This window comes from Phaseolus vulgaris, chromosome 7 (genome assembly GCF_051622355.1).
Source record: "Phaseolus vulgaris cultivar YP4 chromosome 7, ASM5162235v1, whole genome shotgun sequence".
In the NCBI taxonomy this organism is placed as follows: Eukaryota; Viridiplantae; Streptophyta; class Magnoliopsida; order Fabales; family Fabaceae; genus Phaseolus; species Phaseolus vulgaris.
In genome coordinates, this window is record NC_143504.1 from 5,661,955 (window position 1) to 5,688,644 (window position 26,690).

General features: G+C 31.3%; 3 protein-coding genes across 5 annotated transcripts; 1 reads left to right on the forward strand and 2 right to left on the reverse strand.

The window, feature by feature from the left end:
* The first annotated feature begins 8,685 nt into the window (after positions 1-8,685).
* Positions 8,686-16,152, forward strand: NET1A (Kinase interacting (KIP1-like) family protein). Of its 3 annotated transcripts, XM_068633916.2 has the most exons (6): positions 8,686-8,969; positions 9,124-9,182; positions 9,698-9,778; positions 9,911-10,157; positions 10,475-14,634; positions 14,748-16,152. In XM_068633916.2, exons 4-6 carry the CDS (start codon positions 10,055-10,057, stop codon positions 15,909-15,911), a joined length of 5,427 nt encoding a protein of 1,808 aa, XP_068490017.2. In that variant the 5' UTR covers positions 8,686-8,969; positions 9,124-9,182; positions 9,698-9,778; positions 9,911-10,054; the 3' UTR covers positions 15,912-16,152. The 3 variants fall into 3 exon arrangements, with proteins under 3 accessions (XP_068490017.2, XP_068490018.2, XP_068490016.2); XM_068633917.2 differs by lacking the exon at positions 9,124-9,182 and having other exon boundaries at positions 8,721-8,969; XM_068633915.2 differs by having other exon boundaries at positions 8,782-9,182.
* A 2,130-nt stretch (positions 16,153-18,282) lies between these two features.
* Positions 18,283-20,620, reverse strand: LOC137827789 (small ribosomal subunit protein eS1). The gene is made up of 6 exons (XM_068634109.2): positions 20,498-20,620; positions 20,290-20,395; positions 19,646-19,783; positions 19,363-19,548; positions 18,946-19,146; positions 18,283-18,567 (listed from the first exon to the last, which is right to left on the reverse strand). Exons 1-6 carry the CDS (start codon positions 20,554-20,556, stop codon positions 18,472-18,474), a joined length of 786 nt encoding a protein of 261 aa, XP_068490210.1. The 5' UTR covers positions 20,557-20,620; the 3' UTR covers positions 18,283-18,471.
* Positions 20,621-25,068: 4,448 nt separating this feature from the next.
* LOC137828649 (leucine-rich repeat extensin-like protein 4) lies at positions 25,069-26,638 on the reverse strand. Its single transcript, XM_068635306.2, has one exon. The coding sequence runs from the start codon at positions 26,471-26,473 to the stop codon at positions 25,280-25,282; it is 1,194 nt and encodes a 397-aa protein (XP_068491407.2). The 5' UTR covers positions 26,474-26,638; the 3' UTR covers positions 25,069-25,279.
* Positions 26,639-26,690: the final 52 nt, after the last annotated feature.

Consider the following 26,690-nt stretch of genomic DNA (forward strand, 5'->3'; position numbering starts at 1 on the left):
TTATGTCCAAAACAACAAACATAATAGTACCACTTGAAAATACCTCATACAAAATTCATATGATTTATCCACATTTTTTAACTTTCACGTATTACCACTTTTCTCACAACATCTCCTTTCATACAATCCATTCGTTCAAAACTAACATTGCATTAAAAAGGATTATTACTTTCTCTTACTAGGATTAAAGTGGGTTTTTAACCAAAAAGTTTGAGATTTTTTCCAACAACTCAATAAATCATACACTGCCAACATCCTCTCTCAACCATTAATCGAAAAAGAGAAAGTGAAAATAACTAAAACTCAAGCAGTTAGTTAACAAAATTAATATTCAACATATCAAAATCATCAATTTTTTTCATTAGCTTTTCAAGACCTTAATCTACCAGAATTTCTAATATGAAGGTTTTAGAATGAACTAAGAAAATAACATTTTAACTTCTATTTTATAGACTTCATTTATGTTTCCCAGTATAACAATAACTGGTATAGAAATAATTACTATTAATAACATATTTTATTATTTTAAATTTTTTATGATTATTATTTAAAGTTTAACTATACTCACAAAAAATAATATAATTTCAATTTTACTAGTAAGTCAAATTATAATTTTAAAAAATTTGAAATCTTTATTATTATAGAATTTATTGGCATCTTTCTTCACATACTAAACAAACTCTTTAATTAAATTTGAAGTGTTTAGTATTTTAAATCGAGTGTCTATTAAATTATTTTGTTATATTAGGTGTGTAATTTTTCTTTTTCATTTTTATTTAAATAATGTAGATTTTGTCATAAATGTGATTGGATGGTCTTACTATTTCTAATTGTCCCATTAATTTGTTCATTTCTTCTCAAATCTTCGCTAATTTGTGAGTCAAAAACTCAATTTTGAAGATGGGAAAAGAGTGAGAGGGATAAATTTGTTCAAAGAACGTGTAAATTTATTGATGATTTAAAGACTACAAAATAAAAATAATCCTCACACAATTTCTTTAACAATTTATAAAATGAAGTAATCGAAATACCATGTCATTAAGCAAATTGATCTTGAAAAAAATAAAAATCTAGCAAACCATGTGAATAGTATGCCCCACAGTAGTGCATGATCGTATATAAAATATGTCATACGTATAATTTTTTTTGCTTCGCCTATTGTTATTTTATTAACTCTCTTATTTATAAAAATTGGAGTATGCATGTATTTAAATGTATGAATATAACGTATGAGAAATATGAAAGCAAGGTGTAAGATCCGCGTGGATGGTTTGCATGTGGCGTTCATAATGGAGGACGTGGTGAAGGACACATGGGGGCCCACAGTCCTTCTTTATTAGGGTAGCAGAAAATCACATGCCAAATGCTTGACTGTTCAAACGCCATCGTCCCCACTACCCAAAATAATTCACTTTCTACTTTTCTTCAATTTTGGATTACTTGTACATTGTCACTTTATCTCAAAAAGAGAATATGTTATTATTATTCTAAAATATAAATTAAAATATTGAGAGATAAAGACTTAAGTAACATGTCGGTACTAAAAAGTAATAACTATTCAAAAATATATTATTTTAGATTCATTTTATATAAATGAAATTGTTTTTTTTTATCACATGTTAAGAGAACAAAACTCAAATAATAAGAGAGAGAATGGAAGGGAAATTATATGTCAATATAGAGAAGTTTTGCGAACCCGCAGAGTTGTTAGAAGAAATAAATAAAAATCTATAATAAAATAGAATAATATAATAAAAATATGAATACGTGTCAAAAGTGCATATGTTTTTGTTAGTAACAATAAAAATAATTTAATATTTGATTAAAATTAATTTATAACGTGTGATTATTTTTAAATATATCACTTTATAATTTTTAAAAAAAAATTATTATATCAATCAATACAAATTTTAATTTATTTATTTTATTTAACTCTAATCCAAACAACTACATTTTTATTCTCTTTCTTTTCTAATTTTATTTTTCACTTCTTCATTTTCATTCCTCAATTTAAATACAAATCACTACAATTGAAATAGAAAAAAAAAATTTAGAGACCAAAATAATTAGTTACAATAGTAACTAAATTAGAGACCATCTTATAAACTAAAACAAAATTTGGTTTCTAAATTAGTTGTTATTATGGTTAAATAGTTTCTAAATTGGTAATTAACAACCAAGGTTTTAAAGACCAAATTTAGAAACTAAATAATTGGTAGTTAAAACATTGGTTACTACTTAGATACCAATTTAGAAACTATTTAACAATAATAGAAACTAATTTATTTTTTAGTTTCTAAAATGATTTTTAATTTAGTTATTATTGCAACTAATTATTTTGATTTCTAAAAATTGGTTTCTATTTCATGATTTTCTTGTAGTGAATATTGTGTAACGAGATAAAAAAAAAGTCAGCAATAAGAAATAAGAAATATTTAGAAAATAATTTGTATACCAAGGAAAAAAATATATAAGATAAGAATATTTTGAAATTCTAAAAATATCTTTGATGCAAAAAGTTACTTTAAAATCTTTACTGCATTTTGGTAGGCTCTTTCATATTACTTATGAACATCTTAATTTGGATTATAATAGTACATCTCATTTTAAGATATTAAGTACTGTTTTTAAGATCTGGTAGTAAACGAAAACTTAAATATACTTTTTTTTTATCATTTTTAATTTTCTGAAAAATCTTATAAAAAAGTTACTCTTAAAGTTAAAGGTAGAGATTTTATCTTTTCAGCAGACGATGTACTCTTTATCTTGATGAAGATGAAGTACGATTCTTTAAAACATTATAAAGATTATTTTCTAAAAAAATTATAACTATATATCTCTTGTTTGTGTTGGGAAAAATGAAAACTAATTCTTTCTTTTTTATATAAATAGAAAATGGACATTTGTGTAATCAATAAGCAAATAATGAAAAATAGAACAAAAGAGAAAATGATATCAAAAATTTTGTAAGGTGAAAAACTTTCTCAACTTTAGACAATATCTGGTCCAGAAAATGTCTCTATTATGCAAATCAGATTACAACATTGGTTTCTTTCACCCTGTGAGGATAACACTTAATCTTATCCAACAATAATGAAATATAATGTATCTTTAGCATGTCACTAGGATTTCTAATCTTAGATAAATATTTATTATCTCATTTTTCTCTATGTTACTCTTCTTACTTGCTTACATCTCTTCCTCGCAAGTTTACTTTATATAGAGAATGAAAGAATTTTTTTTTATAAAAAGATAGTGGATAATTAATGTTTGTGGTATTTTCAAGATATTTTGAAAATACTATCTTCAACTTTCTAGACTGATATTCAAAGTTTTCAAAAAAATCCATTTCCAAGACTTTGAAATATTCATTATTAAATATATTCAATGGATCCATTACCAATATTTATTGGTCAATGTATCCCATTAAATGAAGGAGAAATTCCCAACACTTTGTTTTGTTGTTTACCTTATGCCATCTCCTTTCATGAGAAGCAAGCATAAGTTTTATTTTTGTTTTTGTTTTTAAAATAAGTTTATTCAAACATGTTAAAAATTATAATAAATCATTTTTTTAATTATTTTTAATAAAAATAAAGTAAACAATCAGTTTTTATTTCTGTTGCTACTATTAAGCACGATAATGTCATTACGATGTTATCAGGTTAAACAGTGCTAATTTAACACACAAAAATCGGTATAAAAATAACATATATTCCAGGTCTAAAATAAAAAAATATTGACCGAGAGTATAAACAAAATTACATATTATAAAGACTAAGAAAACAACATATCTATAAAAGAGTGAAATATTTATAAAATACATTTAAATATTATACATTTATTGATAATTATTAGACGTATTAAATATATTTATACTTATTTCAATAATTTATTTCAAAATTACTAAACTAGTAAATTTTCAAAGGTATAATTTACTTTTATCTTATTTAAATTTTATGATTATTAACAAGATAATTATTAAATAAAAATTAATTTTAAAGATAAAAAATAATTAACTACTAAATTAAATACTATTTTATAAATTTAAAAAATTATTAATATTTAAAGTAGTTTCTATTATTAATTAATATTTATAAATTAATTTCTAAATTGATATATAATTTCTAAATATTTCATTTGATTAAAATTTAAATGAGATTAAAGATATCATATATGTTTTATTTTAATAAATAATTAGTAAATACTAAATATATCTTCTAACGTGTCATAAATATAAAAACTACACACTTATGTGAGAAGATAAGTGTGTAAAAAAGTAATTTGAGAAGTTTCTTTTAAAAAATATTTCCATATGTTTTAAAAAGATAATTTAACTTATTATAAACAAATTATTAAATAACAATCAAATTTAAAGATAAATAATGATTAATTATTATATTAATTAAATCAAATATTTTTTTAAAGATTAAAAAATTATTGATATTTAAAGTAGTTTCTATTATTAATAAAATTTTATAAAATAATTTCTAAATTACTATTCAAATTAGTTAATATTTTATATTCTAAATTAATTTATAAAAAATTAATAGAGATTAATTTAAAATATATAATAATTAGTAGGTAAAACCTTTCTAGAATAGATGGTTAGATATCAATTTAAAAACTACATTATAAATTTTTATTAATAATAAAAATTATTTTAGAAATCAATAACTTTTTTAATTTAATCAATATAATAATTAGTTATTTTGGTCTTTAAATTTAGTTTGTATTTAATAATTTTATAAGTTAGGGATTGAAATAAGATTTTTTTTATACCAATGTGCCTATTTCAGTTTTCTTCAAAATGTTAAGATTTATCATATATATCCAAATTGTAAAATAAGATGGCTGAATTGTTTTTTTTTTCATTAAAAAAAATGGCTGAAATTCTTACATAAGATTTTCAAATTAAAATAAAAATTAATAAGAAAACACATGTTACTTTTGTTAAATAATTAAATATATGACAAAATATTAAAGATTACATATTTTCTATAAAAAAAATGTTTGGTTCTATAAACTCTTTGTCTAGTTTTTCTATAAATATGTAATAGTGTGGAATTTCATAAGTTAAATGAGATGATAAGATGATGTTTCACCAAAATTATTCGGTAACGTTAATGTTATGATGTTTTTAAGCTGACTGAAACTTTTAGTACTAGTTTTTGACCTTTTCATAATTGATATTCTAGTACTATGGAAGAAAAAAAATGTTTGTCAAGAAAGATGTGCTTTGATGTAACAATTTCGGATGTAAATATGGAATCTAGAATGAAAATGGATGTTAATTAACATGAGTGGATAAAATGCCTAGTTGTTAGGTATTATAGGTTTAGGGTTTTTATTTTGGTGGTTCTTAACCAACCGTGCGCATTTTGACATAGTTGTATTTGAATATTACAAACTTATTAAGTTACATGTTTTAGTTATTTTGAACGGCATTTTACATGGATAAATTTTGATTTCATGTAGATATGGTTTTGAATGCAAATATAATCAATAATAATGAAATGAAACATTTGGATTAAGCGTTTATTGCTAAGTCAAAAGGAAATTGTTCCATTGATGTCATAAAAAAAATTTCCCTTAACAATTTTTTCATTGGAAATCAAGTTCTAACCTTGAATCTGATATCAATTGTGTTGATCGAACATTTACTATTAGGTCAAATGTTATAGCTGATAGTTAGGGTACAATTCTTTCTACTTTAGTGTGTAGCAACTCAAGTCCCATGATTCAATTGTGACTTGACCTACCTAATTTTTGTCACGAGACAATTGATGTCACCAACAAACAAACATTTGATGTTTAGATGTATTTTCAAGTTGTTGCATGATATTAATTTTCTATGTTTTTCACTAGTAGGAGATTGATTTTAAACATCAATTTGATTGGTAACTAAAATCTTTGTAGCTAATTAGACATCAATTTAAAATTTATTTATTATAATAGAAACTAATTTAGATACCAATATTTTTTTAATCTATAAAATAATATCTAATTTAGTCAATATAATAACTAATTAGTTTTTGTTTCTAAAATTAGTTTTTTATTGAATGATTTTTCTTGTAATATATATATATATATATATATATATTTTGAAAATAAACATGTATTATTTTCAATATGTATTTAATTAAAATATCAATTTACCTATTTATATTTTATTTAATATATGTGATTTTATTATATCATGCTCTCGTGTGTGTGTATATATATATAATTTAAATTTCAAGTTCATTGAGTTAACATCATCACGTCAATCATCATTCTTTGAAGCTTAGAGTTCCATAATAGTTTTGTTCTTAAAAGACGTCTTGTATGGTCAATAGAATGAGGTGTATTTAAATTGTCAAAAAAATATGAGGCTATTGAGAACAAACCTCCACACTTGAAGTCTAAGGGAAATAAAAGTTTGTCTTTGAAACTACTTATCTATTCCTTTCAGTTGAGGGCTAAGAGAACAAAAATTCGTCTTTAAAAATACTTTTTTATTCTCATAGATGGTGTCAATGTTTTGACTTCAAGTCCACTAAGACAATATCGTTATAGTTAATCATCACATTTGAGATATTATTCACTTTAGAACTTGAAATTATGTCACAATTTTATCATTAAAAGACATTTTGGATAATTAAATATATATTTAAATTATATTTACTATTAACTCGTACAAAACCATATATATATATTAAAAATTTGTAATAATTTTAAGATGTAAATATTGATTTATATTAGTTGAGTTTATGAGATGTTATATAAATGAGAAAACAAAGTGTTACTTTTTATTAAATAATTAAAAATGATAATATGTTAAATACTTCAGTAAAAAAATATTAATTTTTATTTCTTTAAAATTTGTATAAAAAAATTCAATAATATTTCTTAACTAAATGATCATAATATAATAATTTTTAATAATTTTTTTTAATATTTACGATTTTAGAATGTGAAAAAAAAATTCTAGCCTCTAAAGTCAAACTCTCCTTCCTTAACAATTCAACCTTTAAGTTATTTACTTTTCCATTGTTTATATATTATTGGGCATGCATTTTCTTATTGCATTTATTGTGATTTTAACTTGTGCAAATCATAATGGTATTTGAGGGCAAAAGGTTGGCTAATGGCCACCCCTTCTCACAAAATGACCCACCACCAATTCTACTTCCTTAAAGACACCTTCGTTTTCCGACCAAACACTCTTCTCTATCATCAAATTCAATATTACTAATATAAGAAAGGATCTAATATATAAACAATACCCCATCAGAAATACATTTTATATATGTCAAAATATTTGTGTAACAGATATCTCCAAGATAAATATCACAATTTGTCATCAATATTTTGTTACAAACAGTTTTTTTTTATTTTTATGAATATTTGGTACAAATAATGTGTACAAAGTTTTGAAATTGAATATGCAATTATTACATTATACTGTTGTTGGTATTATCTCAGTCATTTTCTTTGCGAAGGTGACATTGTGCATGATGGAAAATGTGTAGATATATAAAACAAGATAACTTTTTAATTAAATTACAAATATGATATTTGATTTGATATGTTATCTTTTTTCCTCACAACACCGCCCATATTGTCGGTTTTGTAAAAAGTTTATTCATGAAGGTGAGTGTGCACGAACATCTCAACAATTATTTTAAACTCTTTTCAATCTACAACTGAAATGAAACTTCACTAATCAAATTATAATTCTCTAACTTTAAGTACTTAACGGAATACAAGTTCAATATTCTAATTTTCATTTACTTTTAAACCCATATAGTTATACAGTTAGTGATAAATATAATTGTTTTAGTCTGTTATCTTCGAAACTCTGCTTATTGATTGAAAACAAGTGGTTTTTAGCTAAACAAAAGTGATTAATCTAAATTCAACTGTAAGAATTATGGTATAAAATATTCATACGCAACAGTTATTTTATGAGATCCAGATAAAAAATCACTAAAATATTAAAAACATTCAAATCATATAATAAAATAATGTCATTCATATAATAATTTTTTTATATAATTTATATTTTTTTTCTAATCCTTATTTCATTGCATACTACTAAACCCTCTCTACAGAAATTTGATGTTAAATTAATATATTTAACCACAATGCAGCCGATTAAATTTTTTTGATATATAACTAGACGTAGATAATTAATATATTTTGTTTCTATATTATCGACTTTTATATGTTAATCCTGACCTATTTTTCGTTATTAACAAATCCGAATTTATATGAATAGGTTAAATAAAGTCAGTAATCAGCACAAAATTTCACAAATAAACGTTAAAACATGAGATAAAGTCAACAATAGGAACTAAATAGTTTTTAAAATAATTAAAACAATCAAATAACTTATAATTAGTGGAATTTAACTTTAACTTTTTTAGCTGTCAGCAATGTATTCTTTATTATTAAACAATAAAAGGGAAGTGATAAAAATATTTTACAGCTGGGATGAAAAAGGGATATGGTGGGCAAAAGAAACACAAGGTGAAGCGAGAAAAACGGGTAGAAATAATGGGTGATTAAGGGTAATTTGGAAATTTCCTAGACAAAGTTTGAAAATAACGATGAAAGACAGCGAAAAACCTGAGGAATACGTTTTTTTTTCCTTCTTAAAACAATCAAAGTTATTTTACGTTTAACTGAAACATAATGATAGCATTAACTGCGTAATCCCACAGTCAGTGTGGTTTGTTGGATTCACCTTGCCCACCGATTGCCCTCTTCTAAAACAAGAGAAATTAGCAAAATCACAAAACCAAACCAATAACTCTTCTTTTACTCGTTTTGGCTCCTCTCTCTCAAAACTTGTACTTTTTTTACAGTGAAGGACTCATTGGAGTGTCAGAACCTGCATGCCCAGAATATAATGCCAAGAGCCCATCCAGGAGAGAGAAAAGTTGCGACTTTGTGGGTTACAGATGTAGAGAGAGAAAATGGGGGTAAGGTTATCACAACTTCATAGAGTTTCCCACTTCTCATTGCAAGATTCCGTGTTTTTGGGGTGCCACTGATCTGCAATGGACTAAAGTTCAGTGCTTTTTGTGGTTTTCTCCGTCCCCATTTGCTTAGTTTTGTGTTTTCTTCTCATTTCAGTGGTCGGTGGAGTCGGGGTTGCTCGTCTAGTTCGTTTCACTTGACGCATTCTTGATCTCGTAGGTGTTTCTGTTTTTTTTTTTTCTTTTTTCTTTTGCCGAGGTTATCTTTTGTTTGATCCTGACATAACTCACGAGCGAGCAATGTCTTTTCTTCCTTTTGATGTCACTCACTGTTTCCTGCGTTTCCGTGTTTTTAGCATCTCTCATTCTCTTATGTGCTTCATCGTGTTGTGGATGTCATGGTTTAGTGGAAACAAATTTATCATTAAATATTTCGTTTTGGATTCTACTAACCTTTGTGGTAGAGTTTTTCTTCTTCTTCTTCTTCTAGTAACTAGTGCTTTTTGGTCATTTGTTGCGTGAATTTTTTGCTGTTTATCTTCAGGATCTCTTGGTTTGTGATAATTCTAAAAGGCAATGTCGAAGAAAAATGCAATTTTTTTATGTATATTTTCGGATTTGGGGAACCATGTTTTGTAAATTTTAGGGGCTTGGTGTTACCTCTAATTTTACTGTTAATTTCTTTTGAACTCTTTCTGATATTTATTTATTTTTATTAATGTTTTTGACAGTTTCCCTGATTTTGAACTGGGGTTGCTGGAGCAAAAAATCCAATAAAACAATAAGGGGTGGAGGCGTACCCAATTGAGCAGGTAATACAAGTAAACATTCTTGTGGTGCGACAGTCAATTTTCTTAAAGATTAAACCATAGAAGTAAAGTTGGACTTCATGAATACGAGGTATTCTTGTTGAATTAACTATGTGATCATTTGTATGATGTCAGGTGAAATAAATGGAGAAGACCTTAAGAGTCTGAAATTAGATGAACATTGGTGGTGGAAATCTATAATCTGATAGTCTGGCCTGGATCCCATATCAAGCTTTTGCCAAATCAAATCCAGCTTTACTGCTGTTCCTTGCTGGAGTTATGGCAACATTGTTACATTCTGAGTCCAGGCGCTTATATTCTTGGTGGTGGGATAGCCACATTAGCCCAAAGAATTCGAAATGGCTTCAGGAGAATCTTACAGGTATGTATTTTTCCTCTATATCTTATATGTCTACCGTTTTGCTAGAAGAATCTGTATATTGCTTTGTACACCTTATTCATTGAAAACCTTGTAAACGAGAAACTGCGATTTAGTTTTACAAAAAAATTACTGGAATTGAGGATTTGAGATCGCAATGGCTGCTCACTTTTTTCATTTTGTTGTGCACACTGAGCTGTGGCTCATTTTCTTAAGCCAAATTTCGTCCAAATACAGTGATTTGCAGTAACAAAATTCATAAAAAACCTTGCTTCTGTAGCCTTTTAAGTGTTGGTATTAAGTGTTTATACTTTAAGCAGACATGGATGCCAAAGTAAAAGCAATGATCAAGCTTATTGAAGAAGATGCGGACTCATTTGCAAGGAGGGCAGAGATGTACTATAAGAAGCGGCCAGAACTCATGAAATTAGTTGAGGAGTTCTATCGAGCATACCGTGCTTTAGCAGAGAGGTATGATCATGCGACAGGGGATCTACGCCAGGTCCATAAAACCATTTCAGAAGCATTCCCCAACTTGCTGAATGATGATTCACCATGTGGTTCTTCAGGCACGGGAGCTGAGCCACACACACCCGAAGGGCCACATCCAATTCGTTCATTATTGGAGTCAGTTGTCTTACAGAAAGATGCATTTGGGTTTTCTTCCATCCAAAATACTTCAAAAACGAGTGGAGAGACTTTTGAAGAATCTGCAAGCGGTCTTAGCAGAAAGGGTCTAAAGCAGCTAAACGATATGTTTGGGTTGTCTCCATTATCGGCTGAAAATCAGAATGTGAAGGCCCAGAACCATTCTGAGTCCGAGCGTGCACAGAAAGCAGAAAGCGAAGTTGAAACCTTACGGAAAGAACTGGAAGATATACAGTCTGACAAGGATTCTATCTTTCTTCAATATCAGAAGAGTTTGGAGAAGTTATCTGAAATGGAAAGAGAGCTAACTAAGGCACAACAAGATGCTGGTGGCCTTGATGAACGAGCAACCAAAGCTGAAATTGAAATCAAAGTATTGAAAGAAGCCCTTTCTGAGCTTAAATATGAGAAGGATGCTGGTCTGGTTCAGTACAAGCAGTGCGTGGAAAGGATAGCTAGTCTGGAGACTACGTTATATCTGGCCCAGATGGATGCAAATGGAAATGATGAAAGGGCTGCTAAAGCAGATGCTGAAGCTAAAAATCTCAGAAAAGAGCTTGCTACATTAGAGACTGAGAAGGATGCTGCTCATCTTCAATATAAGCAATGTCTTGAAAAGATATCTGTTTTGGAGGCCAAGATCATCCATGCTGAGGAGAATTCCATGAAGCTAAATCAGCAAATTGCAAGAACAGAGCTGGAAGTTAAATCATTGAGGAAAAATCTTGCTGATCTGAATGAAGAGAAAGAATCTGTAGCTATCCTGTACAAGCAGTGTTTGCTGAAAGTATCAACAATGGAGAGTGAAATTTTGCATGCTCAAGAAATTTCTAAACGATTAAATAGAGAAATTGAGATTGGGGCTGAAAAACTGAAGACTGCTGAAAAAAATTGTGATATGTTGGAGAAATCAAATCAATCTCTTCAGCTAGAAGCTGATGTTCTATTGCAGAAGATTTCTATGAAAGATCAAAAGCTTCTAGAGAACCATACTGAGTTAGAGAGACTGCAGACTCTGATGCATGAGGAGCAGTCTCGTTTTCTTCAAAATGAAACCACTCTGCATACTCTACAGAAGTCGTATTCCCAATCACAAGAGGATCAAAGATCTCTTGCTTTGGAGCTTAAACATGGCCTTCAGCTATTGGGGGACTTGGAGCTTTCCAAACAAGGTTTTAAGGAAGAAATGCAACAGATTGTGGAAGAAAACAGGACTTTGCATGAACTTAACTTCTCTTCTACTAGTTCATTAAAAAATCAGCAGACAGAAATTTCAGAGTTGAAGAGGATCAAAGAGAAACTTGAACGGGAGCTTGCCATAAAGGTTGAAGAGAGTAATGTCCTCCAACAGGAATCTGGCCAAATAAAGGGTGAAATCCAGGTCTTGAATGATAGATACCAGACTATATTGGAAGAACTAGGCTCTGTAGGTTTAAATCCTAAATCTTTTGCAGCGTCTGTGAAGGATTTACGGAAGGAGATCACAGTGCTAAAGGAGGTGTGCAAAATGGAGCAAGATGAAAAAGAAGTTCTTCGTGAAAAGTCAAAGGATATGGTTAAGCTTTTGAGTGAAAAAGCATTTATGGAATCCTCCTTGTCAAATTTGAATGATGAGTTGGATGGATTAAGTGTTACGGTGAAGAAACTTCAAGAATCCTGTGGTGTTCTGCAGGAAGAAAAATCCACTCTTGCTGCTGAAAAGTCAGCTATACTTTCACAGTTACAAATTATCACTGAAAGTATGCAGAATCAATTGGAAAAGAATACCTTGCTGGAGAAGTCCCTTTGTGATGCAAAAATTGAGCTTGAAGGTTTAAGGGCAAAATCAAGTAGCTTGGAAGAATTCTGCAATTTACTGAATAATGAAAAGCACAATCTTTTGAATGAAAGGAGTGTCCTGGTATCTCAATTAGAGAGCGTTGAAGCAAAATTAGGTAATCTGGAAAGAAGGTTTACAAAACTGGAAGAGAAATATGCTGATATGGAGAAAGACAAAGAAAGTAGAGTCAGTCAAGTACAAGAACTCCATTTGCTGCTTTTGGCACAGAAAGAAAAGCACGCCAATCATAAAAATTCAAGTGAGGTCCGAATGGAAAATTTGGAGAATCTCGTTATTCAGTTACAAGAAGAACGTCAATTGGGTAAAATAGAATTTGAAGAAGAACTTGATAAAGCTGTAAATGCTCAAGTTGAGATGTTTATTTTGCAAAAATGTGTTGAAGACTTGGAGCAGAAGAATGTGGGTTTACTATTTGAATGTCAAAAACACGTGGAGGAATCAAAATTTTCTGATAAAATTATCTCTGAGTTGGAGAGTGAAAACCTTACACAACAGATGGAGCTAGAATTCTTGTTAGATGAAATCAGAAAGTTTAAAATGGGGATTCATCAAGTGCTTGCAGCCCTTCAGGTTGATTCAGGTGGTCATGGCAAAGGGATCAAGCAAGAGGAAATGCCTATATCTCATATTTTGAATAATATTGAGGGCTTGAAAGGATCCCTTGAGAAAAACCAAGAGGAGAAGCTTCAGCTATTTGTAGAGAATTCTGTCCTCCTAACTGTACTTTCGCATCAAGAATCTGAGGGAGTAGAACTAGTGACAGAGAAAGGGATCCTAGAGCAAGAGTTTGAAAACACAAGAGAGCAGCTTGCAATGTTGCAAAAGGTTAAGCTTGAACTTCTGGAGATGAACATGCAGCTTAGGTCTGAAGTGAAGAAGGGAGAAGAAAAGGAGAATGAATTACAGTCCAAATTAGAAGTCCTTCATCTGGACTTGATAAATTTGCAGAGAACTAGTTTAGTGTATCAGGAAGAAAATTGTAAGTTGCTTGAGGAGAAAAATTCACTACTGGAGAGTGTTTTGGACCTTAAAGATGCAAAGTCTGCCACAGAACAAGAGAATAGTATAATGCTCCACGAGGCACTGGCTCTGAAAAATCTTAGTTTGGTTTATGAGAGCTTTTTCGCAGAGAAGGTCCTGGAACAACGTGCACTTGCTGAAAATCTCAGTGATCTTCACTCTTTGAACAGTGGCCTTAAACGGGAGCTTGGTCTACTAAGGAAGAAGTTTGAGGTTAAAGAAGCTGAGAATGTTTATTTGAAGGAGTCAGTTGAGAGGATGGGCAAAGATATGCAAGAATCGAAAGCTGAAAATGAGCATTTAAATTGTCAAATTGAACGTTCAGAGAATCTTCTCGAGAAGAAGGATGTGGAGCTGTTAGAAATGTTGGAAAGGCTAAAGGCTGCAGAAACATTGAGTGCAGAGTTTTGCAGGAATATTGAGAAATTGAAGGCAGAAAAACAACAATTAATATTGATCAATGAGAATCTTGAGAGGCAGATTCTTGAACTATCAGAAGGTTGCATGAATCACAAAAAAGAAATTGAACACCTTACGGTAGCAAACACAAGTTTACTGTCACAGATGAGGTCCTTACGTCAAGAAGTTGACCAACAGAGGGCTAGGGAGGAAACATTGAGTTCAGAGCTGCTGGATAAAACAAACGAATTTGAAATTTGGGAGGCTGAGGCTGCTACATTCTATTTTGATCTTCAGATTTCGTCTATAAGTGAAGCATTGTTGGAAAATAAGGTCAACGAGCTTTCTGGAGTTTGCATGAAACTTGAAGATGAAAGCGATGCAAAAAGCATGGAGATTAAACAGATGACAGAAAGAGTCAGTCTACTGGAAAGTGAAGTTGGAGGATTGAAAGGGAAGTTATCTGCATATACACCTGTCATTAGTTCTTTGAAAGAGGATTTTGCTTCTTTAGAACACACTGCTCTGCTTCGAATAAAGAAAGTGCCTGTTGAATGCAATACAAAACAAAAGGTAGTATTCTGTATTGACTCTGTTATCTTAAACTTCTGTTTTATTCTTTATTATTTCTTCTCGTTAAATGAGCTCTACTTATCCTTGTTTACCATGAATGTTTGTTTGTCCAGGATGCAGTAATTGAAACTTGTCTCCAAGAAAATGGCCATCAAAGTTCAGCCGATAACAAAAGCACTTTGATACCCGATGGGGTTTCAGATTTGCTGAGCATGAAGGCAAGGATTAGAGCGGTTGAAATGTCAATGGTGCAAGAGATTGAGAGGCATGTGAAGGAAGAAAATGTAACCACTAAAGCTAATCCAGGAGCTCTGACAAAGGTGCCAAATGTGGAAGTTTCACCTTATGTAGAGAATAGCAGCAGTAAAGAAGGCAAGGTACTCAAGGATGGGAGCACTTGTAACGTTAACTCATGGAGAACAAAACCTGAAAATGGGTCATTGATGAAAGACATTCCACTTGATCATATCTCAGACACTCCAGCCTCCAAGAGTCGCGGGAGAGGGAACAGTGGGACTGATGATCAGATGCTTGAATTATGGGAAACTGCTGAGCAGGACTGCTGTGATAGTTCCATGGATAATGAAGCAATGAAACAAAGTTCTGTACCAACAGAGGATGTTATTACATACCATCAGTCAGACAATTCAGGTAAATTCCAAAATACCTCTTCAGAATTGGATGTAGAAAAGGAATTGGGTGTTGACAGGCTTCAGTTGTCAAGAAGTATAAAAGAGAGAACTCAAGATGGCAAGAGGAGAAAAATACTGGAGAGGCTTGCTTCGGATGCGCAGAAACTAACCATTCTCAAGACAAGCGTGCTAGATTTGAAACAGAAAATGGAGACAAAGAAGAGAAACAAGAAGGGAGACGACACTGAATATGAAACAGTTAAAAGACAGATAGAAGAAGTTGAGGGAGCTGTTGTGAAATTAGCAGATACTAATGATCAACTGACAAAGGATGTTGAAGAGTGTGCCCCATCTTTGAATAGGGAGACTTCCGTTGAGTTGGAAAAGAGTAGACTCATCCAGAGAAAAAGAGTAACCGAGCAGGCACGAAAAGGTTCTGAACAGATAGGACGGTTGCAGTTTGAGGTGGAGAACATCCAATACTCTTTGCTTAAGTTGGCTGATGAAAAGATCAAAGGGAAGAACAGATTCACTGGAAAAACAGTGATCTTGCTTAGGGACTTCATTCACAGTGGGAATAAAAGTAGTAAAAAGCGCAGCAAGGGGTTTTGTGGGTGTTCAAGGCCTTCAACTAATGAGAACTAAGTCAGAAAATTTAGAACCATTTTCTTGTAAGTACTTTTTCTGATTGGTATGTGTCTAATCTAGCATAATAATTTTTAATTTTAGCTGGTAAAAATGTTGTTAGGCTTTATCTGATCACAGTAGCTTTCAAAGGACATGTACCGATCCACATTTTAGCCAAGAAGTTGCGCTGTCATGTTTTGACAATGCTTAAGCTGTGAAAGCACAATGCAGGAAATAAAGCTTTTCACTATTTCTTCAACGTTTAATGTTTCTTAACACCTTCACGTGTTATCTGCACTACTTCATGACATAACTAGTGAGGTTATGCATGCAACTATGCAATTATTTATTTTTATAATCCATTATCTTATTTAAAATTTTATATCATCTTATCATATTCTAATAAAAGAGGTTAATAAAACCTAAATCTTAAACTTGTAATGTGAGTATGAATCCCTCAAGATTTTCTTACTATATAATTTTTAATTAAATTATGTACCTATTATTTTATAAATATATTTAAGTATAAAATTATTATATATTACATTTTTGAGTTCCTAAACACCATCCCTAATTCCTTATTTAATAACCGTGTAAATCTTCTTGATGGAAAATCTAATGGTTGTGAATAAAATGCTACAGTTTCACCAGTTTTAAGCTCATGCAGGCCAATATCAGTAAGCTTGATAGAACAAGGGTTATTACTGGACAGATTGATAAATCTAATAGAACTTTTAAGTTTCCACTAACAAATAAAATTGTTGAAAGTGAGTTTCGAATAGAGATAGAAAAACCAGGTTTGTCTTATCAGAAAATAATGTAGATTAATTTATTTCTATTTAAAATAATGACAACAAATACTTGAAGGGAGCATTTTAAATAATGTAGTTTTTTTCTAATAAATAAAAAGAAGGCATCAACTTAAAGGGATTGCAACAGATGCTGTGAAACAAGTTGTTAAAGCTGCATTCACAGAGTATCCACAGTTGGAACGGCTTCAAGGTCTGGTCTTAGTGGAAAATGGGGGTTCTGAGAGGGTGCTAGAGGAGGCTGGATTTCAAAGGGAGGGTGTGTATGCGATCATTAATGTCATGTTTGCTTCCGCTGATTCTCTCCAAGCGTTGTGTGGATTCACGAGCGGATTACTTACATTTGGTTTAGGTGGTTTGAAGATGAATGTGCATATGGAGAGTGGGTGCTATGTTTTTTTTTTCCTTTCTTCTCAAATGAACACGGATTAGTGCTGATTACGTAGAACAATACCATTTCACTTTCATTCCTTAACCCTAATATTATGCATACATGACACTCCTCTTAGACAATGGCACTATGTGAGAAATCAATTTGTTTTAGTGGTTGAGGAACAACAAGTTAATTGTGAAAGAGTAAGTGGGAGAGGTAAAATCGTTTTTCATACAATATTATATAACATGAAAATCGATTGTGTTATTTTTTTTAAAAGAATTGATTCTAGTTGTTTTTATGAGAGAATCGATTCTCATGTTAACCTCAATGTGTTTGAATTGGAAGAGGATATTTGTGTTTGAATTGGGAGAGGATATTTGTGGTAGAGGAGAGAGTAAATTTGTAAGAATGTATGGTTTGGATTAAGGAATATTAGAGTTAATTAAAGTTTCTGAGTGAAGTGATAGTTAAAGATAATTTAAAAATAATTTTAAATGTGTAAAATTTAACTTTTTTATTAAAAAAGTATTTAAATAATGAATTTTGATATTTTTTATAATTTTGAGTTAAAGAGCCAAAATAATTGAGGAATTAGTAAATCTTTTGGATTGGTGTCTAGTAACAATTCCAGATTGGCGCTTGGGCAGTGTTAGGGACTTCAATATTACGGCTGTTTGGTTCTTTTTCAGCAAGGAAGCCCGAGTACTCAGAGTTAACAAGAAATGTCATCTTTCTTATCTTTTCTAACATGGGTTCCTTATGCATGATCCATCTTAAATTAATGCATATTCTGATTGGTTCAAATTAGTCAAAGTCAAAGTATGATATTATTCTGTGATTCAAGCAATTTAAAAATCAGCATCGATGTAGTTTTACAAACTGTTATTCATACAATTTTACAACCATGATCAAAACAATAAGTATGATAACTCAAAGGATCTTCAATTAAATATTGATGGGTGGATGAGAGTCTAGAATTTTCAAAGTTATGCATAGGGTAACAGTGCAACATCAGTTTGGCTCTTCAACCAACATCAGTTTCAGTTCCAATAACTATTTGTCAAAACTACTCACGATTATTTTGGAGGGGGAAGGGGTGTCTACGAACAAATTACACAACTACGACTTAAGTACGGATTTGAAATTCTAGAAAAAAATTAAGATAATAAAAAGAACAAAATATGTCAGTAACTCAATATCGCTATAAGCAACCAAATCTAATTTTGGGTTCTGAACAAACCCAGATGTATTACGAGCAAAAAAAATGTCTGATTGTCAAAACAAAACTGGGTTACTTGGCTTACACAAACACTGGACTGAAGTTTTAAACTTAACTTTCAATGATAACATCAGAAACAGAAAACTACAACAAACTGAATGCAGTATCACTGAATTAAGCTCCAACAATTTCGGTGGGTTCCTCTGCAGTTGTTTCTTCAACAGGTCTGTCTACCTTTGTACCAACATCTTCCGAGTAATCACCATGAACCTACAAGGGTCAAACAGCATAGCCATCAAACTAATCCACTTAAAAGGTGATGTTATCATTGGGAGGATCATAAAATTTGTAAAGGGAATAATGATATCAGAAATAAATCAAAGTACAGTAAAATCTATTTCAATATACATAAGAAAATGCAAATGTTAATTTATAAATTAAAACAATATAACATGCGGATACTAGCTCATTTGATACATCTATTCAGAGGAAAGAATGCAAAAACCCTGGACATAGGTATGATCTCCTAACGGAACAGAAAGCGCACACTAGATATCAAATTTTATTCAGGTAAAAGAAATTGTGAAATATTTATCATGAAGTAAGAAAAACAAGAAAGATGAAAAGAAAATTATTTTAAAAAATTACCTCCATCAGTTTCCCAAGATCAAACTTAGGAGCTTTAAGGATCTTGACTTTTCTAACAAACACATTCTGCAGAGGATAAATACTAGATGTTGCCTTCTCAATCTCTTTTCCAATAATCTCAGGAATAAACTTGCGGACTAACTCCTTCAAATCACAGGATGTTGCTTGGTTGCTCATTATCTCTCTCATCTTCCTACGAATCTGAAAAGTTAAATGTACGATATTAATTATAATTATTAATCTGCAATAATATAGCAAAAACACAAAATCTATAGTTCAAAATCCACTACATCCTTATCGTTATAAATATTCACTGTATACAGAGAAGTGCAACCAGGAACATGTTCTGTACTCCCATGTTAATGAACAAAAATATTGCTCAATAGTAGAATCTGACTACAAAGTTAGTTAATATACCTGTCTAATCTGGCTTGATTGTGCATAACAGGTTCTCTTCACCTGGTTTGCTCTTCTCTTAGTAAATCCAATACAAAACATCCTCAATGTGTAACTATCAGTTGTCTTCACATCCACGTGGGCTTCAATTAGAGTTTGCCATTTTCGAACCAATGACCTCAGTTTGTCAGTGGTGAAATCCATACCCTAGAAATGCAAAGATTAAAGGATTCAAATTTGATAAAAAAAAAAACAACGAAAGATAAAATTATGGAAAAAAAAATGCTGCAGCCACCTATCATACCCAAAAATTCGTCAGGACATTCTTCCCTTGTATATCTTCAGCTCTCAGCCTAATCTTCCTGAATGAATGGTCCTCATCTCCTTGAAGATCAGCCAACGAGACCTCAAATACTCTATGTTTGAGTCCTTCAGAAGCAATCTGTAATTTGAAACAACCATGGTCTACATAAGCATAAAAAAGTTTGTACACACCAAATCACTGTCCATAAATCGCATTTAGATAAGCAACTGTCGATGGATAGACAGCAGACCCTTGGATGATTCGTAGACAATTGTTACCCCAACACAACCAAAAATGCAATAAGCACCCACCTCAAAGTTCATCCAATATTATTTTTCCCTTATATTATAGAGACCTAAGAAGAAAAAAAAAAGGAAGCTCTCATTCTGTTTAACTCCTCCAGTTCTCATAGGAACCAGTCGTTGGATGAAATGTACCAGAATTATAAAAAATAAAATCCCCAAGTAAAATATTATACATATGTAAAAGCCAACTCATCAGTATCACCATTTATGTCCAAACTATTTCAGAACGAAAGTTCAAAATATGAAGACCTATTACAAGAAATCCACAACACAAAACCAATAATTTTTTTCCTAAAATGGTAAAATCCCAATTATGTGTACATATTCCGAAAGAAATACCTTGGTACCCTGAGTACGACTGACAAGGGTTTTGCCAACATTTTTTACTTGGAAAACAGAGGGAGCCTTAATGTCATACCAATCCTTCTTGGAAAAGGGATCAGCTCTGCAAATTCATTCACAAACGAAATCCATATTTCAATTGAATAATTAATGCAACTAAAAAAGAGAAGAAACATGGCAAAGAATTGAAATGGAAGATACTAACGCTTTCTTCTTGCCACCCTTCTTTCCTTTGGAGATGCGCTTGTTCTTTCCAACGGCCATGGCTCACTGCGTGCGGTGTGAGAAACAGCAGCTGCGAATGACAACAAGAGCAACAATGGCACCAAAAAACCTCAAACCCTAATCTTTTATATACCTCTCTCCTTTTATCTTCATTATGAATAATTTAGGGTTTTTCTCGTCACAACATTGCATGGGCTTGGACTCTTTAAGATCAGCCTCACTGGGATTTTAAATCACGGACCTCATCTCAAGGGCTTCTTCTTCCAGCACCCCTACGTTTTTCTTCCTGCACTCCCACAATTTTCTAAATCCCGAAACTGGCATTGACCTTTTATTTGAAAAAGGGCACTGTCGTTAAGGATCTGGGAGTGTGCTATGGATTAATCAATCCGGAACTGAATATTTTTTTAGATCCGGAATGTTTTTTGTGAATGATGAATTTTTGAATGTGAAATGCATATTTTGAATTACATAATGGTGGATCCGAAATTTTACCGGAAGTACCAATCCAAAAATTTTCTGAATTCCATAATCCAGAATGCAAAAAAATAAATATAGTTCAAGTGCATTTTAGGATTTTTTTAAAAAAAAATAGGGATAGTTTGTTCTTTGCATAACATTGTGGGGGTGCAGGATGAAAAATGTGGGGTGCAGGAAGAAACTGCCCATCTCAATATAGTAAGGCCCATCTTAGAAAGCATTTCACAAGAGGTAATTACTTCCTGCACCCGATCATTTGCTTCTTGCACCCGATGAAATTTTCAAAATCCAACTATGTCCTTGTCTTCTTTAGTTTGAAAAACTGTGAAGGTTTCTTTGGAAAAGTTGTGACAGTGGTGTTTTGAGTTGCATAGGAGGTGGATTTACAGTGGTGGTGGACGAGTCGTTTGCACTTTGACATTGTTTTGAGGTAAGAACCGATTTAAGTTTTTTTATCACATTTTGTTCGAGCTCAGGTAGTGACGGATACCGATATCCAGAAGTCTTCTTTTAACCTTACGGATGTAAGCGTCCGTAAATCAGTAACATTTTTTGCACCATATCACTGTATAACGGATATAATTATCCGAAATTTTGTTTTGTATTATGGATTTAAATATCCGTAGTTGTATTTTGAATTATGGATATTCATATCCGTAGTTGTATTTTGAATTATGGATATTCATATCCGTAATTGTTTTTTGAATTATGGATATCCATATCCGGAATAGTTGACTATTTTCCGCAAGCTATAATTTTGAACAAAAATATCCACAAGTCACTTACCTTGTCTTCTCCGACGTTCGCTCCGGGTTTCCTCTCCGTTCAAGGGCTCCTTTGTCGTCGCAACTGATGGTCTGTCGCCGAAATCAAACAGAACGAAAGGGCTTGTTGTGCTTCCCTACGAAAACCAAAAGGAAGATGGTGCAGATGAGTTGCGACTGTGGGTTGGGTGCAGAAGTGAGGGTTGGGTGCAGGTCTCTAATTCACATTCATCACTTGACCTAATTTAAAATTTATTAAGGGCACTTTTGTCTTTTCTAGTCTATGATTAGGTGCCAGTTTTAATTGATCAGGTGCAGGAAGAATGTGCCTTCACAAGGCCAGAAGAAGCCATACACTTTCTAATCCAGAGCATAAGAAAAAAAATAAAATATCAAGCCATTGTTTATCCTATTTCTTCTCTAAATTAAAATTTTGGTCTATTTTAATTGGATTTTTTTCTCCATAACTTTAGTTTTCAAACTTTATAAATATATAATTTTTGATTCAATCTTCAATTAGATCTTGCAAAATATATGTATTTTATTGTATAAGCTTATAAAATCAAAAATTTAGTGTGAAAGAGTAAAAAATCTAATACTTAACTATTTAAGTATGACAATGTGAGTCAAATCATGTGGGTAGACCTAATTCACTAAATAAAGTGTGAGATAGACGAATTATTTTAACTTACCTACTTACACTCGTCATACACAACTCATATTCTATTTACATCAATAATGATATGAGACGAATTGATCACTTAACTCGCAAAAAAAAATAATTCTTTTCAATGTTGTTGGAATAGAACAATAAAAAATATATTTTTTAAAGTCAAGACATTATGATAAATATTTATTATACTTTTGTTAGAAGTTTACATAATAATATTTCTTTTTATGTTTCCTTATTCATACAATATTTAACTTTATATTTATTTGATGCAAAAATTAAATTTTATGTTTATTTAGCTTATTTAATTGATAAATTTATGATGTGAAATATTATTTACCAAACATGAAAGTTTCAATATTATATTGAATAACATACATATCATTAGCTTGGAGGACAATGGTTGCTTCACTAGTAGAATTACATATGAAGAGTCCAAGAAAGTTGTGTGGAGATGTGATGATCATACAAGTCTAGGATGACTTTATTTAACTTCCTTAAGTAAAATTGGAGTACTTTAAGACAAGATATTATAAAGGTATTAAATTGTTGTCACAATCTTGGAAATACTCCAAAGATTTCAATTCCTCTTTCATTAACCTAACCCTTGAAGTTGAAATTTCTTAGATGTTGGAGGATTACAACCTATTTTACTAGTAGAATGTATATATAAAATTATCTCTAAAATCATACCAAATAAGCTCTAAAGAGTATTTACATAAGATCATAAATATTAAAAAATTAATTTTTTAGAAGGAAAAAAATGTATTATAATTAAAGTTGATTTTGAGAAAGCACACAACTCAGTCAATTGAAACTTCCTATCTTATATGATGAAAATATTAGATGTTCAGGATCATCAGTCTCACGAAAAGATTTAAACTTGAGAAGAGACTAAAATAGGTGACCCATTATTATTTATTATTGTTTCTACTTGTGGCTAAAAATAGTGAATGTGAAAAACACTTTTAGATTTTATGTAAATTATATTTTCTTGTTTTTTTTAAGGGTCGAAACTTGAAACACTATAAGTATTTCATATTTATATAATTATTTTTACTGATAAAAACATTTTACTTATTTTTACTAAGAAATAAGATTAAAACTTGGAAAAAACTAGCTATGGTGTAATGAATTAGAGTTTTATTTTAACCAAAAACTCATTTTAACATTCAACGATAATATTTTAAACAACATTAAACTTATTTTCAACCAACTTTTTTTTTTCAAATCAAAGAGAGAAGAAAGTGCACCTTATTTTTATCCTTCAAAATGGAATGCATATTCAAATTAAAGTTACGATCGACCAAAAACAGTACTTTATTTTTGAACGAATCCATTCAATAAAAAAATAAATTATGAATCAAATTAAAATCTACTAATATATCGGCTATATATCAGTAAAAAGAAAATAAGGCGTAATAAATGTTTGTCTTTTTTAAGGATATTGAGTTTAAGTTTTACATATTTTAGAGAGGGTAACCACTATGGTGATAAACTTATTTTTTTAGGATTAATTAAGTAATAGGCTTGAATATGTTATCAATATGTTACCTAACATTTCTTTAGATTTTTTTTCATGATAAGTATAAATTCTTATATATGTTTTACTTAGGTTGTTCTAGGAAATTTTCTTTGTATTTCTTTACATGAGTTTTGTTAGTTCCTCATGTTTGTTTTTCTTTTTCTTTCTTTTATGTAATTTTAATGTTTAATAAGACTTGCCAAACTAGATTAATATTCCCAATCAGCTCTATTACGCCACTTTTGATAATCATAGACAATAACTTAGATTTGTATTATTATTATTATTATTATTATTATTATTATTATTATTATCTGTATTAACTCTTTAAACGTAGTCGTTATTCTAATTCAAAAAGTTCAAACAGAACACAACAAGTATTACTTTGTATATATATAATAATAAAATTAGCAAGAATAACATATTCCACAAATTTAAAACACAAAGGAAGAAAGTGATTTATCAAGTATTTATAATTTTGGAAATAGTTAATGTTGGACCGAGTAAGTTTTAGATTTATTTGTGGATATTAAATCTAATTATGTAATTTGAAACCTAAATATAAAAAAAATGAGAATTAATGGTGATGACTGATAAGGACTTCCCATCCGACATTTATAATATGAAGACAAATCATTTTCATTGACTAGGCAAGGGATCAATTGTCTTTAATATCAAAACAATGCTATATAGTACAAAGAAAATCTTTCATGAAATGATGAACAAAGATACTTATAGCCACTTGTTATTGAGTAAGTAAAACAACTCAAAAGGAAAGTAACAGAGCTCAGAGACTAAGTTTCTTCGTCGAACTTGTTTCCTTTTCATTTTTTTCATACTATAGTAATCAATTTCCGCAGCAAAATAATAGTTCTTTTACCTCTAAAATGATGGTTTGAAGATCATAATCACGAATATCCGACCCTCTCCATCGCTTTCAACAAAATTTTCCCTTTATATTTATTGTTACAGCAACCAGAAAACATGAAAAGGTAACTCTAGAATTCCACTTACAAGGAAAAGACGCTATTGTTGATAGGTGTTTTTCTTAAAAAAAGTTATGTTTTCGTTATAATACTACAGAATATATGTCACGAGTCACGACCCAAATGTTCTCAAATCAAACCAAACACGTTTCAAAATAAATAGTGGAAATACATAGCTAATTTCCACACTTTTTTATTTTTATTTGTACAAGGTAAACGTATGACCAAAAATGAAAACTATCTGTGATTATATTCACTGAGCTAATACTCCAATCTCCAAAAAAATAAAGAAAAAAGTAAATTAAACATTGCAAACTTTTACTTCTCCCATGGCTCATCAAGGATAGTGGTGGTATTTTGCAGGTGGCGGAGGTGGTGGTGGAGGAGGTGGCGGAGGCGGTGGTGGAGGAGGTGGAGATACACAACCAAAGGCACTGCAATGAACAGGATATTTATAAAAAGCTTCACACTCATCAGGTGACCTTTGCAATGGCCTATAAGGAATACAATTCTTGGTATCATCCGTATCCTTCAACTTGAGACAGAGTGGTGACTCACTGCAGAAGTAGTTGTACGAGTACGTGAAATTCTCCAACTTCGGCAACATGCACACACTCTCGGGAATCGTTCCAGAAAGCATGTTATGCGCCACATTCAACTGCTCCAACTTCTTCATTTTCCCCAAGGACTCGGGCAAATCTCCAACCAGCTTGTTGAAGCTCACATCAAACACTGTCAGTTTGTCCAAATCCCCTATCTCACTAGGCAAACAGCCCGTTAAGCCACTGTTGGTGATGATAATCTCGTTAAGGGTACCCTTCATTTTGGCCAAACTCGAAGGGAGACACCCCTTGAGGTCATTGTTCGCAAACACAAGGACAGAAACAGAAGTGTTGGCGAAGTTGTCAGGCAGGGAGAATTTGAAGTTGTTGTTGTTGATGAAAAGGGCATCGAGTTTGAGATCGAAGAGGCGCGAGGGAATGCTGCCATAGAAGTTATTGAATCTGATGTCTAAGTATTTTAACGAAGAGATGCAGAGAAGAACCTCGGGGAATGGTCCTGAGAATTGGTTGTTACTTATGTCTAGTTCATGCAGGAGGTTCAGCTGGTCGAAGGTGCTGGGGAGGGAGCCACAGAAACGGTTGGAGTTTATGTGGAAAAGTGCTAGGTCAGTCAAGAGGCCAAGTTCTTCTGGCAATGAGCCAGATATGGTGGCATGGTTTAGGTCAACTCCAGCAACAGTGTAGATGTGAGGGTCATCTGGGGCAGGTGCACAGTATATGCCAGTGTAGTTGCAAACATTGGGGCCACACCAGTTCAAGGTGAAGTTCTTAGGGTCTGATGTGATTTTGTGTTTCCATGCTTGGAGTGCTGTGTAGGCTTTGGAGAGCCTTGGGTTTAGAGGGGGGAGAGGGGAAGAAGAGTGTTGAGCTTGTGAAGGGTTGATCAAGGAGATGAGAATTAGAAGAAGGGAAACTTGGGATAGTACATTAAGATAAGGACCTTTTCTCTTGGGAGAATGAGAGGCCATTAATGATGCTGAGTTTGGTTTTTACTTTCCTAGTGATTTTGTGTCATGGGAGCTTGGATTTATATACGCAAAGGTGTTAGAGAAATTTCTCAAGTTTGGTGAGATGCAAATTGACATAAAATAATGTTGGGACAGTGTTTTGGTTTGGCATTTACATGGACTACTACGTTACATCTAAATTCTAGACAACTTTTGATAATTATAGACGAATGTGACA